Genomic DNA, 12,377 nt, shown 5'->3' on the forward strand with positions numbered 1-12,377 from the left:
CTATGCTGGCATTAAGCAGTGTGTGGCTAATATATATTGCTAATAACTGAGGTGACGAAAGTGGCTGGGTGACATTAATGGTTCAGTATGGTAATTTCCACTGCAAGCGCTATGACAACTAGCCTGTTACGTCCAGTTGCAGAAAGCTTAACATCATTTTCATTTAATACTCTAAACTCCCACTCCCAATTCCAGCGAACAACTTCACCTGGGAATACCATTTCTCTGCAAACATTCTTGGTCTTTGTTGCTCTCTCTGGGTGAAAAGAGCTGAATAAGCACACCTGTGCTTTACTGATACAGCAGGTGACCACAAAAGCCACTGAAAACAACCAATTGCTTACCTGTGCCTAGAAAGTTATAGGTAAGCAACTGACTTTACTTCTTTGTGCAGTTATACAACTGACAAGCTAGCATACCTAGAGGTATGTGCTGAAACAGATGCTGGAGAGAGCTTTTCCATCCAATGTACAACACTGAATGAATGTCGGAAGAGTGGCCCATATGAACATCTTGGAAAGTTGTGAGAGAGGGACTCTTCGAGAAAAAGCAAGAGACAAATGGGAGGCTTCAGAGGAACGTAAGAGCATCCTGCACAGTGGCCAAACAGATGCATATAGTAAGTCCAAAAGAAGGAGCTAAGCACAACATTACTCTCCCCTCCTGCCATTTCTTCCTGCTGGCTTTCAGAGGCATATTGCCTTCAACAGACATAGAGCATAGTCTTTATGGCTAGTAGCCACTGAAATCTTTCTTTTGGGAAGACAGCGGAGAGGGGGTGTTTGCCTATATTTTAGTTTTGTTTTGAAGTTGTAATTTTATTTTTTCAGAATTACTGGCATCTCTTATTGTCTGTTTTCATACAAAGCACTTATTGCATCCTTTTATGTGTCTGAGGAAAATAAGAATCTCAAATATAGTTGTCAATCATTATATAAAATTGATGATGTTTTTCAGATGCCGCTGGAGAACTATTGGCATGAAAAACCATCAGATTCATCTCCTGCACTTCTGGGCCAAGAAAGGTCTGCCCAATCATGTGATAGTCACATGATTCATGCATTGAAATGTATGGTGTGTTGTAGTCTCATTGCAGAGAAATGACGTGCAGAGTTCAGTGGAGTGGGAGGCCAACCAGAAGAGACTCTGAGGTGTACCTGCCTGGAGACAAAGTCAGCATTCGAAGTAAAGGTCCAGTCCTAAAGTCAAGGAAACAGCAAACCATGTGGTCAGATGATCCAGGGGTCAAGATGAGCAGGAAGCAAGGTAAGGCCAGGAACTACAAGCATTTTTCCATCATCTGACTGCTCTCTGCTTAAGGCGGCTGAAACCAGCTGGTTCTCATTGTTGCCTTTTCCTGTGTCCTTGAAGTCTGATCAGCTGCAGGTGGAGTCGCTCCGCCTTCTCCCCCTTCAGGTTGCTGTTCAGCAGGCGAAGCTGACCCCTGTCCATGACATGGTGTGTCAAGTGGCTTCTTCACCCCACTCTTTCCAATGTGTGATGAATGGAGGGGTGAGAAGAGGAAGCCCAAGTGCAGAGTATTCCACACAAACTCTCAACCCAGAATGATCTGTGCATAGGCTTCCCTTTCTCAGATGCCCAGGCTCAACATGTTGACACATTGCCACTTTTAGAAGACATCTGAAGGCAGCCCTGTTTAGGGAAGCTTTTCATGTTTGATGTATTATAGTATTTTAATATTTTTTTGGAAGCCGCCCAGATCCCACACAGATCCCATTTTGCATGATTAACACCTCAAAAGCGACTGATGTGCCTATCTTTTCTTACTCATTATATTCCTTCCAAATGCTCACAACCAAATTCTAAGTGATAAGGGATGGGGGGGATGCAGTATTATCCCTGCAACAGAAGCACTATGTTGATAAAAGTATGCCTGGAACCTGGAACTACACATTTCTTATGTGAGAGGGGAAAATAATTGCCTGGAAAGACTCTCAGTATAATTTGCCTCCCTCCATTGTATATCTCTGTCCCGTTCTATCTACAGCACAGTGACACTTCCTCTAAATTTTCCAAGAATTCCATAGGGTTATCAGCAAATAGAGAAAGGCAAACTGATGGGTTGTAGTAGAAAGGGGGGAAACTGTGCCCTAACAAGTGGGGCCTAAGCAGAGAATATGCCTGTCATGGGAAATCACTCTTTTCCCCAAGATGTTTTGTGTCCCCACATTTCATGCCCCTGAGCTACCCAGTTCTGTGTTACTACCAGCCTTCTAATGAAATTTTCTGATTCCTCCCAAAGCCCTCCAAAGTAGAAAGGAGGGTAGCCTAGCACACATATGCATAAAATCAGACTGTCTCTCTCAGTACCGGGGTCCTTCCTCCCTTTACAGACTCCTATCACATCCCTTCCAACCATACAATTCTATGTCCGAAATGTTGCCAAACAGCTAGGCATGCTCATGGGTTTGAGAAAGGTGCTAGTTCAGCTCAATCTAGAACGCAGCAAATGGAGAAAATTGTTTTTATTGATAATGGAGAGATACAGGCAAATCATAACATAACACAGGCAAGTGTGTATGGAAGACACTAGAAACAGTAGAAAAGAAACAAAAAGCTAACTTCTATAGACAGGCCTTACAATGGGGTTGTTATATGCCAGACAGACAGTCAGTCTGAATTACATATTTTAGCAATCAGATGGACAAAAATTTCTGCTTGGAATTCTGACAGCATCTATAAGCAAAAACAAAAACCAAACCATTCCTGCCCCACCCACAAAAGATCCCAGGAAAAGGGGATATATATCTTAGCCCCATGGGAGCTGGCTTCTAGGAACTGAACCAATTTAAGATGCTAACTTCAGTGCAAGTCAGTGCAAGCCTTCACTTACTGTGCTAAAGAGATTTCCCAGCTGTGTTTCCTTAAAACATTAAAGAGTCTGGACTTGCAGAGTTTATCACTTCCAAGTGTCAGCCTCATTGATAAGGCAGGGGTAATTGGTTTGGGCCAGGGACGGTCATTTCAAAATGTACTGGCATCTCACCAAGTGATTTCCATAGCAAAGGACATTGGGCTAATTACCTGGAAATGTACATTTAAACCATTGCTTCCATATCACTTTCAGCTTACCTGCCTTTAGTATGCCAGAGGGAGTATGTATAATATCAACAAAAATAAAAAATAAAAACAGATCCTGAAAAAGGCATTTTTGTAACAGGCAGTGGGGGGGAGGGCGGGGGGGGGGAGGCCAAGGCTGCATTGTGAAGGTAAGTTCACAGAACAATGCATGAGGAGGTTTCAAGGTGTGCTGATGTCATCCGTCTACACTGGACTTTATGGGATGCTTTCTCCACTTTGCAGCTCTGCTATCTGCTTGCAGCACTTGTAGCCAAACAGTCCCTCTCTCCCCTTGTTACTCGATGATAGCAGCACTCAGGACACCAGCACACCACTTTCCACAACCACCGCTGCATGGATGCTGGCCAATGAGTCCTTTCAGATATGTCCACCTTCGTAGTCTTCTGAAGAAGATCTGAACTTTTTCTGGGGGGCATCTTTCTTCACTGAGCCTCTGTTCTAGTTTGAAAGCATTAACTTGAGATGTCTAACTTGCTATAATTAGAAACCACCATTCTTGCACTTCCTTGATAGTTCCTTAAAAAAATACCACAACACTCCCAAATCCTTTCTCTAAATAATCAATTATGCAGCTTCCTCAAACATTTCCTATGTGGAAAAACATTTGCTTCCACCTTTCCCTCATAAGGCTCACAAGTTTATTGCTCTCAAGTTCCATGATAATTTTAAGAATATTTTTAGGCCACCTTTCAGGGTAGAAAGTCCACTCAAGGAGACTTAAACAAATTGGAAGTAATCAAAACAACATAGGAAGCTGCCTTATGAGAATCCAGAGCACTGGTCCACCTAGCGTGGTCTATGCTGACGGGCAGAAGCTGTCCAAGGTTTTCAGACAGGGGTTTCTGCCAGCCTTACCTGGAGATGCCATTCAGAGCTGGGACCTTCAGCTTGTGAAGGATGTGCTCTGCTATGGTCCTTCCCATAATCAGTGCCAGTTCCAAACACCACGATGTACCACCTTCAAATTTTGAAATTTTACTTCACCTACAGGACAGCTGTGTATGTTGCAAAGGGCGCAGTGCTGGCGAGACCCCAGCCGCCAATCATCTTAATTTGCTCAGAGACCTCTGTTTAAATTAGCATATGCAAATTAACATCATGGGCCTATGCCCTTGAGGCTTTTAAGAAGCTAGAGGTGCCCCTCTAGGGTCTGCAACTGCAGTCTGCTTCTAGCAAACAGCCTGACTGAAATGGAAGGACATCTCAAGATCTAATATGGTGTGCATTCACAGATGATTCTTGTTTTGCCACTTTATTATCATCATTCACACTACAGCATACATTATAATTATTCCTACTTGCCTAGAGCAATAACAATTCTTTCCAGTTTACTAGAAAAGCTGCTCAAACCACTTGGGTTGATATATAGGTACACATCAGCAGGTAAAACTCCTATTAATTGTATACAGAAAAGCTTGAGGAACAAATTATCAAAACAGACATGATGACACTTCAAGGTCAGAAGCAGGAAGGCAAATAAAAAGTCCTTTAAAAAGAATTGTGAAGTTTAATATATTGGTCATCCCACACTGTAGTTTTTCAGGTTTTCAAAATCTCACAGAAACCCATAATGAGAGTTGATGCTAAAGGTCTGTAGCTTGTGTCTGATGCATTAGGCTCATATATGTACTAAAAATAAAATGACACTGTTCCAAAGGTTATTTATAGCAAAAGCATATTTTACAGTTAATTAAAATTTTATTCTCAAATATATATTGAAAGCCTAATTTTTAAAAAGCAAACTTTTATTTCCCCCCATCTTAGCTGCACTGAATGACTGAAACCTAGTCGAGGACCTTGCAACTAAAATGAAAATATGAGCATGTTATTTCCACTTTTTACTGTGATGGCATTTTATATTCATCGTAAGCACCACGTTTTCAGTCTTGTCTTCGAGAAGATTGTTTGTCAACCCGTAGAAATAAGGTGATTGATGATTGAATAAATCATTAGGCGTGAAAAGAAGTGTGCTTGCAAAGGATGTGTCTGGGAGAAGAGACAGGTTGTCTCAGAGGCAGGAGAAGCATACTGTAAAAGCAGAAGGCGACTGTTGTTTCTGGCAAAGATTCAGATCATCTTCCAAGGACTTCTTCACCGCAGGAGTTTTCAATGTAGGACCATCCTCTGCAAGGGAAAATTCCTGTGGGTAAAAGGGAAATAGGAAAGCATGGTGTGAATTCTAGGAAAGTCGCGAGTTTAAGTACTCTGACAGGGATGGGGAACCTGTGGTGAACCTTCAGATGCTGGACTAGAACTCCCAACATGCCTGGCCACCAGCCATGCTGCCGGCTGGTGCTGATGGGACTTAGTAGGTTCTATGGATTCAGGGATGCAGGTGGCGCTGTGGGTTAAAGCCTCAGCGCCTAGGGCTTGCCGATCGAAAGGTCGGCGGTTCGAATCCCTGCGGCGGGGTGCGCTCCCGCTGCTCGGTCCCAGCGCCTGCCAACCTAGCAGTTCGAAAGCACCTCCGGGTGCAAGTAGATAAATAGGGACCGCTTACCAGCGGGAAGGTAAACGGCGTTTCCGTGTGCGGCTCTGGCTTGCCAGAGCAGCGATGTCACGCTGGCCACGTGACCCGGAAGTGTCTCAGGACAGCGCTGGCCCCTGGCCTCTTAAGTGAGATGGGCGCACAACCCCAGAGTCTGTCAAGACTGGCCCGTACGGGCAGGGGTACCTTTACCTTTATGGATTCAGGAGAGAAACCAGAATTCAAACCATGTGTTTCTTGGCAACTTAGTACTATTAAATTCTGCAGAAAAGCAGTCATTTCATAACTTGTGGTGGTTGCTCTGCTCGAGGAGCTGGGCTAGAGGAGGAGGATGACCAAATATCATCCGACAGACCCAGGATATATTCCACTGCGAGTGTTTTGTGGCTACTATGATGTTACTGGGTTACAAACCATTTGTAAATTTATTGTTTCCACAGGTGTTGTTATTTACAGTAGCTGTCTGTACCAGTACATCATCCTTGACACAAGCCTTGTTGGTTGCCTTTATGACAATTCACTCACCATCTGTGGTGTGTGATAAAGGGAATATTTTGCTGCATACCATATTAACTGTAAGTTATAACCACTGCTTAAAAAAAGACAGTGGGTTTGGTTATTTGGAGCTTCCTTAGAGGGTAAAGATACAGCATTATGTCCTCTGTCAAAAATGTGCAGAGTCCATGCGAATGGTGTGCAAGTATATTCACGTACTCTAAAGGAGAAATTGTGCCGAAGTAGAGCATTTGACTTCTGAGCATCTTGCCTTTCTGCCTCTTCGACACTATATTTAAAACTCCTGACAAGAGTGTCTTCTCTTACAATAACCAACCTATAAAATCTACCTCCCCTGAGACTTAAATACACGCACACACATCACCTTCTTATCTTACTTAGATCTTTCAGTCTGATCACTAGCCAAAACCCTGGACCAAAAATGACTTAAGAGAAACAGAAATAAGTTGAACATGCAGTTGGAACATGCTAGGGTCTAGCAGGTCCCCACTGCAAGCTAAATAATGCGTATTACATTGTGGTTCTATCCTTCCTAACCCCTTTAAAGAAAGAAGACAGCATTCTCAGCCCAGCAGATGTCTTTGACAGAGATTAAATTTTAACCCATGGGTAGCTCCATGAAAAACGGGTTTTCAAAACCTCTGTGTTCTGAAGGATGCTCCTGAGATGATTGACACAAAGAGCTTGTTAAATTTTAAGTCAGCCTCCTGCTTCCTGCAAGGGCAGGGCTGTCAGTTCTAGATACAGAGACGTTCCATCTATTCACAGAGCAGGTAAAAACACAGATAACAACCATGTAAGGTTTCTGTGACACTACTCCCCATTAGTCTTTCCCACCCATGGCTCAACGAAGGTTTGGGGGCTTTCCCTGCTGGGACTATGTAACATTTCCTAAAAGGATGTTGGATTCAGGGTGTGCCAATACCAACTCCTGCCAGCAAGTTCTGAACTAGGATAGATTTTTTTACTTAAGAGTTACACCTACATATTCAAGCGTTATTTTTGGACATAACTCAGAGGTCAATGTTCTTTCTTTGGTCCAAAAGAACACCGGTTATTCCTTCAGCTCATCATTATGAGGCAGAGACACAGCTATCCACAACTTCTGGCAATCTGAATTTGCTACACGTCTCCAATATCTGCATGCTGGACATAATTATTAGACTAGAACTGTAGGGTTGGAAAGGACTGTGAGCATCATCTAATACAGTGGTACCTCGGAAGTCGAACGGAATCCGTTCCGGAAGTCCATTCAACTTCCAAAACATTCAGAAACCAAGCCGCAGCTTCCGATTGGCTTCCGGGTTTGCGGCGTTCGGGAGCCAAAACGTTCAACTTGCAAGGTGTTCGAGATCCAAGGTATGACTGTACAACCCTCTGCAACGCAGGAATATGCAACTAGCCCATTTGGGGATTGAACCAGTGACCTTGGTGTTATAAGCACCACGCTCTAACCAACCCAGCTAACCGGCAACTGCAACATAACCCCATGGGATTTAAAGGATATTGTTTTGACTTCTATACAAATGCCTTGATGTTTCATGTGATTTCCACTTTCCATCTGATTCTGCCCAATGCATGCTTCTAAAAAGCCCTTGCTACAGCTTTGCATTTGCCCACTTCCTACTTTGCAATGGCCACATTGTATTGAGCTATCTAGCAAGGACCTAAGCAGCAAGTTTGAAAGGCTATTATTTATTTTGATGGCTTGCTGAAGTCAGGAAAATAATACCCTCTTTTAAATGCTGTTGCAGAAAAGAGTCAATTTTCATTTTAGTTAGCGACGATCAGGATCTATTCCTAGATTTGCTGAATAAAGATTTAATCATTAATTCCGTGGCGGAAGCAGAGGCATCACAACATTGGAGTAAACGCAGGCAGGCTTAGATAGATCTTCTCTGCATTGTGGATTCTCCCTTCTTCCCCTAATCCAAGATGTCTTGTCTCAATATCATTGGACCGTCACTAAGCACCTCACTGTGTTCTTCACAATGCAGAAGCTCAGCACCTTCAACCCTAGTCTGGAAAACTGGGAGTATATAATTTATTTTTTTGTTTTTGGAGCACTTGGTCTTAGTCTCAATCAGAAAGAAGCACAGCAGGAAAGTCAAAGCAGATTGTGGATGTTGGGAGGGAGAGGGATGAGAAACCTAATAAAAACAGTCCCATAAATTTAGGCCAAGCAAAGGTTTCTAGGAAACAAGATCCGAGTTGGTGGAGATGAGACAAGGCGAGCCACACCATGCATAAAAAGCAAATCCTCAGAGCTGATCTCCACCCCTTCTGCCATTCCAAGCATATCTATATGAAAGTGTTTTGTGAGCAATTGGGAAACGGTGCGACCCTGGAGAAATAATTAAGAAATGCGCTCTACTGGCTGGTGGCATCTGTCCCGAAAGGGAACAAAGTGTCTTTTGTGAAGCCTTCTCCGCAGGAAAAAAAAAAGCCTCCTAGAGTTTGAACAGCATCCACAGCCTCCCCTGGAATTAAACCCAAAGCAAAGCTTTATTGTTCCCTTTCACTTTTGACTGCCGCGTGTGGGGGTGAAAAATCCCAAGAGGTTTTAAAATATTACTGATAGGCTAGGCTTGGCTGCTTTTTTCCCAGGACATGAATCAACTTTATTGCGAAAAACAAAAAGCCATTAGTGTTATTGAGGCACAGACAGCGTCGGTGAATATACGCAGGGGTGAAAAGGTAAACAAATACTTTCAGCAGCATGAAGATACGCTTCTGCTGTTTTAAAAATGGACAGAAAAGGGGTATTTTAAAGAACTGCCCAGAAAGTAGTGTAGCAAAAATTTCAGGCATGAACAAAATCTTAAGAGGTAAAAGATATGAGGCATGCCACTTAAATGTCCCAAATCTCAGGTTTCAAGGGAGGGATGGACTCTGGTCCCAATTCTTGCATTATTTTGGGATCCTTCGCACATGACAGTTTCCCTTAGTAGATTAGATCCTGTCAGTCAGATTCTCAAGTGCCCTAAGCAACTAACAAGCTTCACTGCTTTCAAGACAAGAGACTGGAGGAGAGGTTATAAAAAATAAAGTCTGCCGCAGGTAAGCCGTGCTTGCATGTCATAGCAGAAGGCAACTCCATTGCATAAAAGAATGCAAATATTATTACTACTACTATTAATATTATCCATGGAGTTTTCTTGGCAGGGATAATATGAGGGCACAAGGAGAAGGGGATGACAGAGGATGAGATGGTTGGACAGTGTTCTCGAAGCTACCAACATGAGTTTGACCAAACTGCAGGAGGCAGTGGAAGACAGGAGTGCCTGGGGTTCTCTGGTCCATGGGGTCACAAAGAGTTGGACACGACTAAATGACTAAACAACAACAACAATTAATATTATTACTTATTAATAAACACTCTCAACATGTCTCAATCACAAGTAGATAAAAATGGAGTACTTTTTCCTAACAGATCTGAAAAGACTATCACTGCATCAGCTCTAATTGGTTAGACATTTTGAGATATAAAAGTAGATTCCTTATGGGACAAGTTAGAAACAACTTTAGTCCAATTGATTTCAATGGTAAGTAAGTTCAATTAACTCAATTTCAATCCAATTCATCACCTTCCTGATTTGATCCCATAATGTTCTCTGGCCGTGAAACACATTGGTTCTGTTGCTCTACAACAGCAAACATAATAAAAGACCTTTACAACTTTGGGGATTTTCTCATCTCTTTGGTTGCCTGTGAACTGGTCAGTTCTCCTGTTTCTCAGCTGATGTGACCCCAAAAATATCTCTGAGATATTTCCCTAACATTATGGAAGCATCAAACACATTACTTTGACTTTTTAAAGACTTGTTTTCCTGGCCACAGGACAGATCACAACATGTTCTTGTCTCAATTTATCCTAATGATCTTGTGGATTAGATTAGGCAGAGAGATTATGACTTGCTCAAGGCAACCCACAGAAAGCTTCTTGGCTCAGCGAGATATGAATTCTGACCTCCTACTACTCAAACCATATCTCTAACACTTACCAGGACCGCACCACACATTGTGTGCCTGTATTATAAAGTTGTAGCTGCTAGATAAAAAAAAATACCTGCACATGTCCTCAGAAGCTCAACAACCTTTGCTGATTCAACAGGGTCCATTGGCAGGCGAAGGATCGTCATCACTGTATCGCCTATTCCTTTGGGGAGGACTTGGTGAAGGGAGAGAGTCAGCCCTAAATGGGGGGGGGGGGAAGGAGAATAAACAGAGAAGTTTTCAGACTTGCCTTTAAACCTGTGAATTACAGTAGGAAAAGGGATTATTACTGCATGTGATGTCAAGGCCTATGGTGTCCACACATTCACACCAGAAGTATGAATACCTAGCTCATAGAGTTAGGCTGATGTAAGGTATATTCAAAATGACATCAAGAACTTCCCGTCAAAGGCATGGTGATGGCCATTAAATGGCTAAGCAATGCTTAGCTCCAGGAACACACATGCACCATATTCCAACCCAGCAAAGATGGTGCTTTCAGTAGTTGCATTCACTGTTCTTCTACAACTTCCACAGCCTCAGTGAGGGAGGAATACGGCTGCTTACTGCTATTGCTAAAAAGAAAACATCCCTTGTCTTAAATACTACTAGCCTCCCAAGTTAGACCAAGAGCTGGCAGCTGTTCTGCAGTGATTAAAGGATTCACTCATCTTCTAGTGCCTTGCCTTGGCTGTGCATCACACAAAGTTTTTTTTATGCTATTATCACATAGCTCAGTCCCACTAGTTTTAAGGATTCCATCAAGTTAAAGGATTCTTTAAAATCCTCAATTCATTTTTAATCTTAAACCATTGATCTCTCTCTGTTTATTTCTTAACACTTCTTCCTAAACAAGGTAAATCTTTATGAAACACCTTGAAAAGGTTCAGCTCAAACAGAAAATGATGGTTAAAGACATTCCACGTCAGGCTATTCATTCATTTAGGCCTAGGCTGGAGTCCCCAGAAAGCCACTGCCAATCAGAATACACAATACTGATCTCTCCCACCACTTGCTACTAAATCCTTTAAAGTGTAGACGGCAGGAACTGAACCTGGGGCTTTCCGTATGCAAAGCCTTCTAACCCTCAGCTAACCACAGTTTGCCAAGATATTCATACTCATGGAACAATGGTTTGCTTAAGGTTTCAAAGCAAAACAGGAGCAATCCTTGACTGCAAATCCTGGCCTTTTCTGCACAACTATAGTTTATGCAAACCACAGTTTCCTGAGTTCAGACACCACAGGAAAGCCACGATGCCACCAGAGTCTCTTAGCCTGACATGACATGGTTTGAACCTTGGATCTTCTTTTTTTAAAAAATAATACTTTATTTAGAATTCAACAATAACAAAGGAAAAACCCACAGTAATTGCTACATCAATTCATTACAATTAACCAATTTTAACAATATATAAATAGTAACAGAAAAATTACACAACATCACTTTTAACTTACTGAAGTTTTCATATTACACTTTTATGTCTTGATCTCTTTCTTAACAAATCAAAAAGAGAAAGACCAAGAAAGGAGGCACAAAAAAGAAAAAAGAAGAGGAAAAAGAAGGGGGGGATAGAATAAAGAAAAAAGAGAGAAAAGGGGGAAAGAAAAAAAGGAAAAGAAAACAAAATAAACACATTTGACTTCTGATTAGACTCATTGTGTTATTATTTCTACTATTTTTTCACACACAGATCCAAATTATTGTATTGCTTTCTCTGTTTTCGTCAGATATAAAAAAACCATTATATTTGCTGTTTTACAAGGATCATTCTATTTCTGTCAGGAAATATTTGTTATTGTACTGTTTTTCCAGATACTCTTTAAAGATTTTCCATTCTTTCTGTACTTTCTGTTTTGGATAACCTCTAATTCTCTCTTGTCATCATGGCCATCTGTAAATATTCTATCATTTGGACCTGCCACTCATTTATCGTAGGTGTTTTGTCACTTTTCCAGTTTCTTGCAATTAAGATCCTGGCTGCTACTGTTGTGTACATAAAAAGTGGTCTAATTTCTTTTTTGATTTCTGGTGACATTATTCCCAGGAGGAAGGTTTCGAATCTTGGATCTTCTACAGGCAAGGCATGTGTTCTCTAGAGCTACACTCCCTTCACACCAAAAGAAAAACTCGTATCAGGCATTCCCTCTTCCCAGGGAACCCATGCCTGTTCTCCAAAGTATCCTAACTGTTGGAGTGATAGAGTATACAGAACAAGTATATCAGTCTGAAGTATAAATAGGATCAACCTGTTTCCCCCCACTGTGAAAGTGTG

General features: G+C 41.9%; 1 protein-coding gene across 1 annotated transcript in view; it reads right to left on the reverse strand.

Moving 5' to 3' along the window:
* Positions 1–10,164: 10,164 nt before the first annotated feature.
* TRIM44 (tripartite motif containing 44) overlaps positions 10,165–12,377 on the reverse strand; it is an 82,392-nt gene continuing 80,179 nt past the window's right edge. The window contains exon 5 of the mRNA XM_079952633.1: positions 10,165–10,301. Coding sequence (XP_079808759.1) covers positions 10,214–10,301 — 88 coding nt within the window. The 3' untranslated portion in view covers positions 10,165–10,213. The remainder of the gene's footprint in view (positions 10,302–12,377) is intronic.

The sequence above is a fragment of the Podarcis cretensis genome, assembly GCF_951804945.1.
Source record: "Podarcis cretensis genome assembly, chromosome: 1".
Taxonomy (NCBI): Eukaryota; Metazoa; Chordata; class Lepidosauria; order Squamata; family Lacertidae; genus Podarcis; species Podarcis cretensis.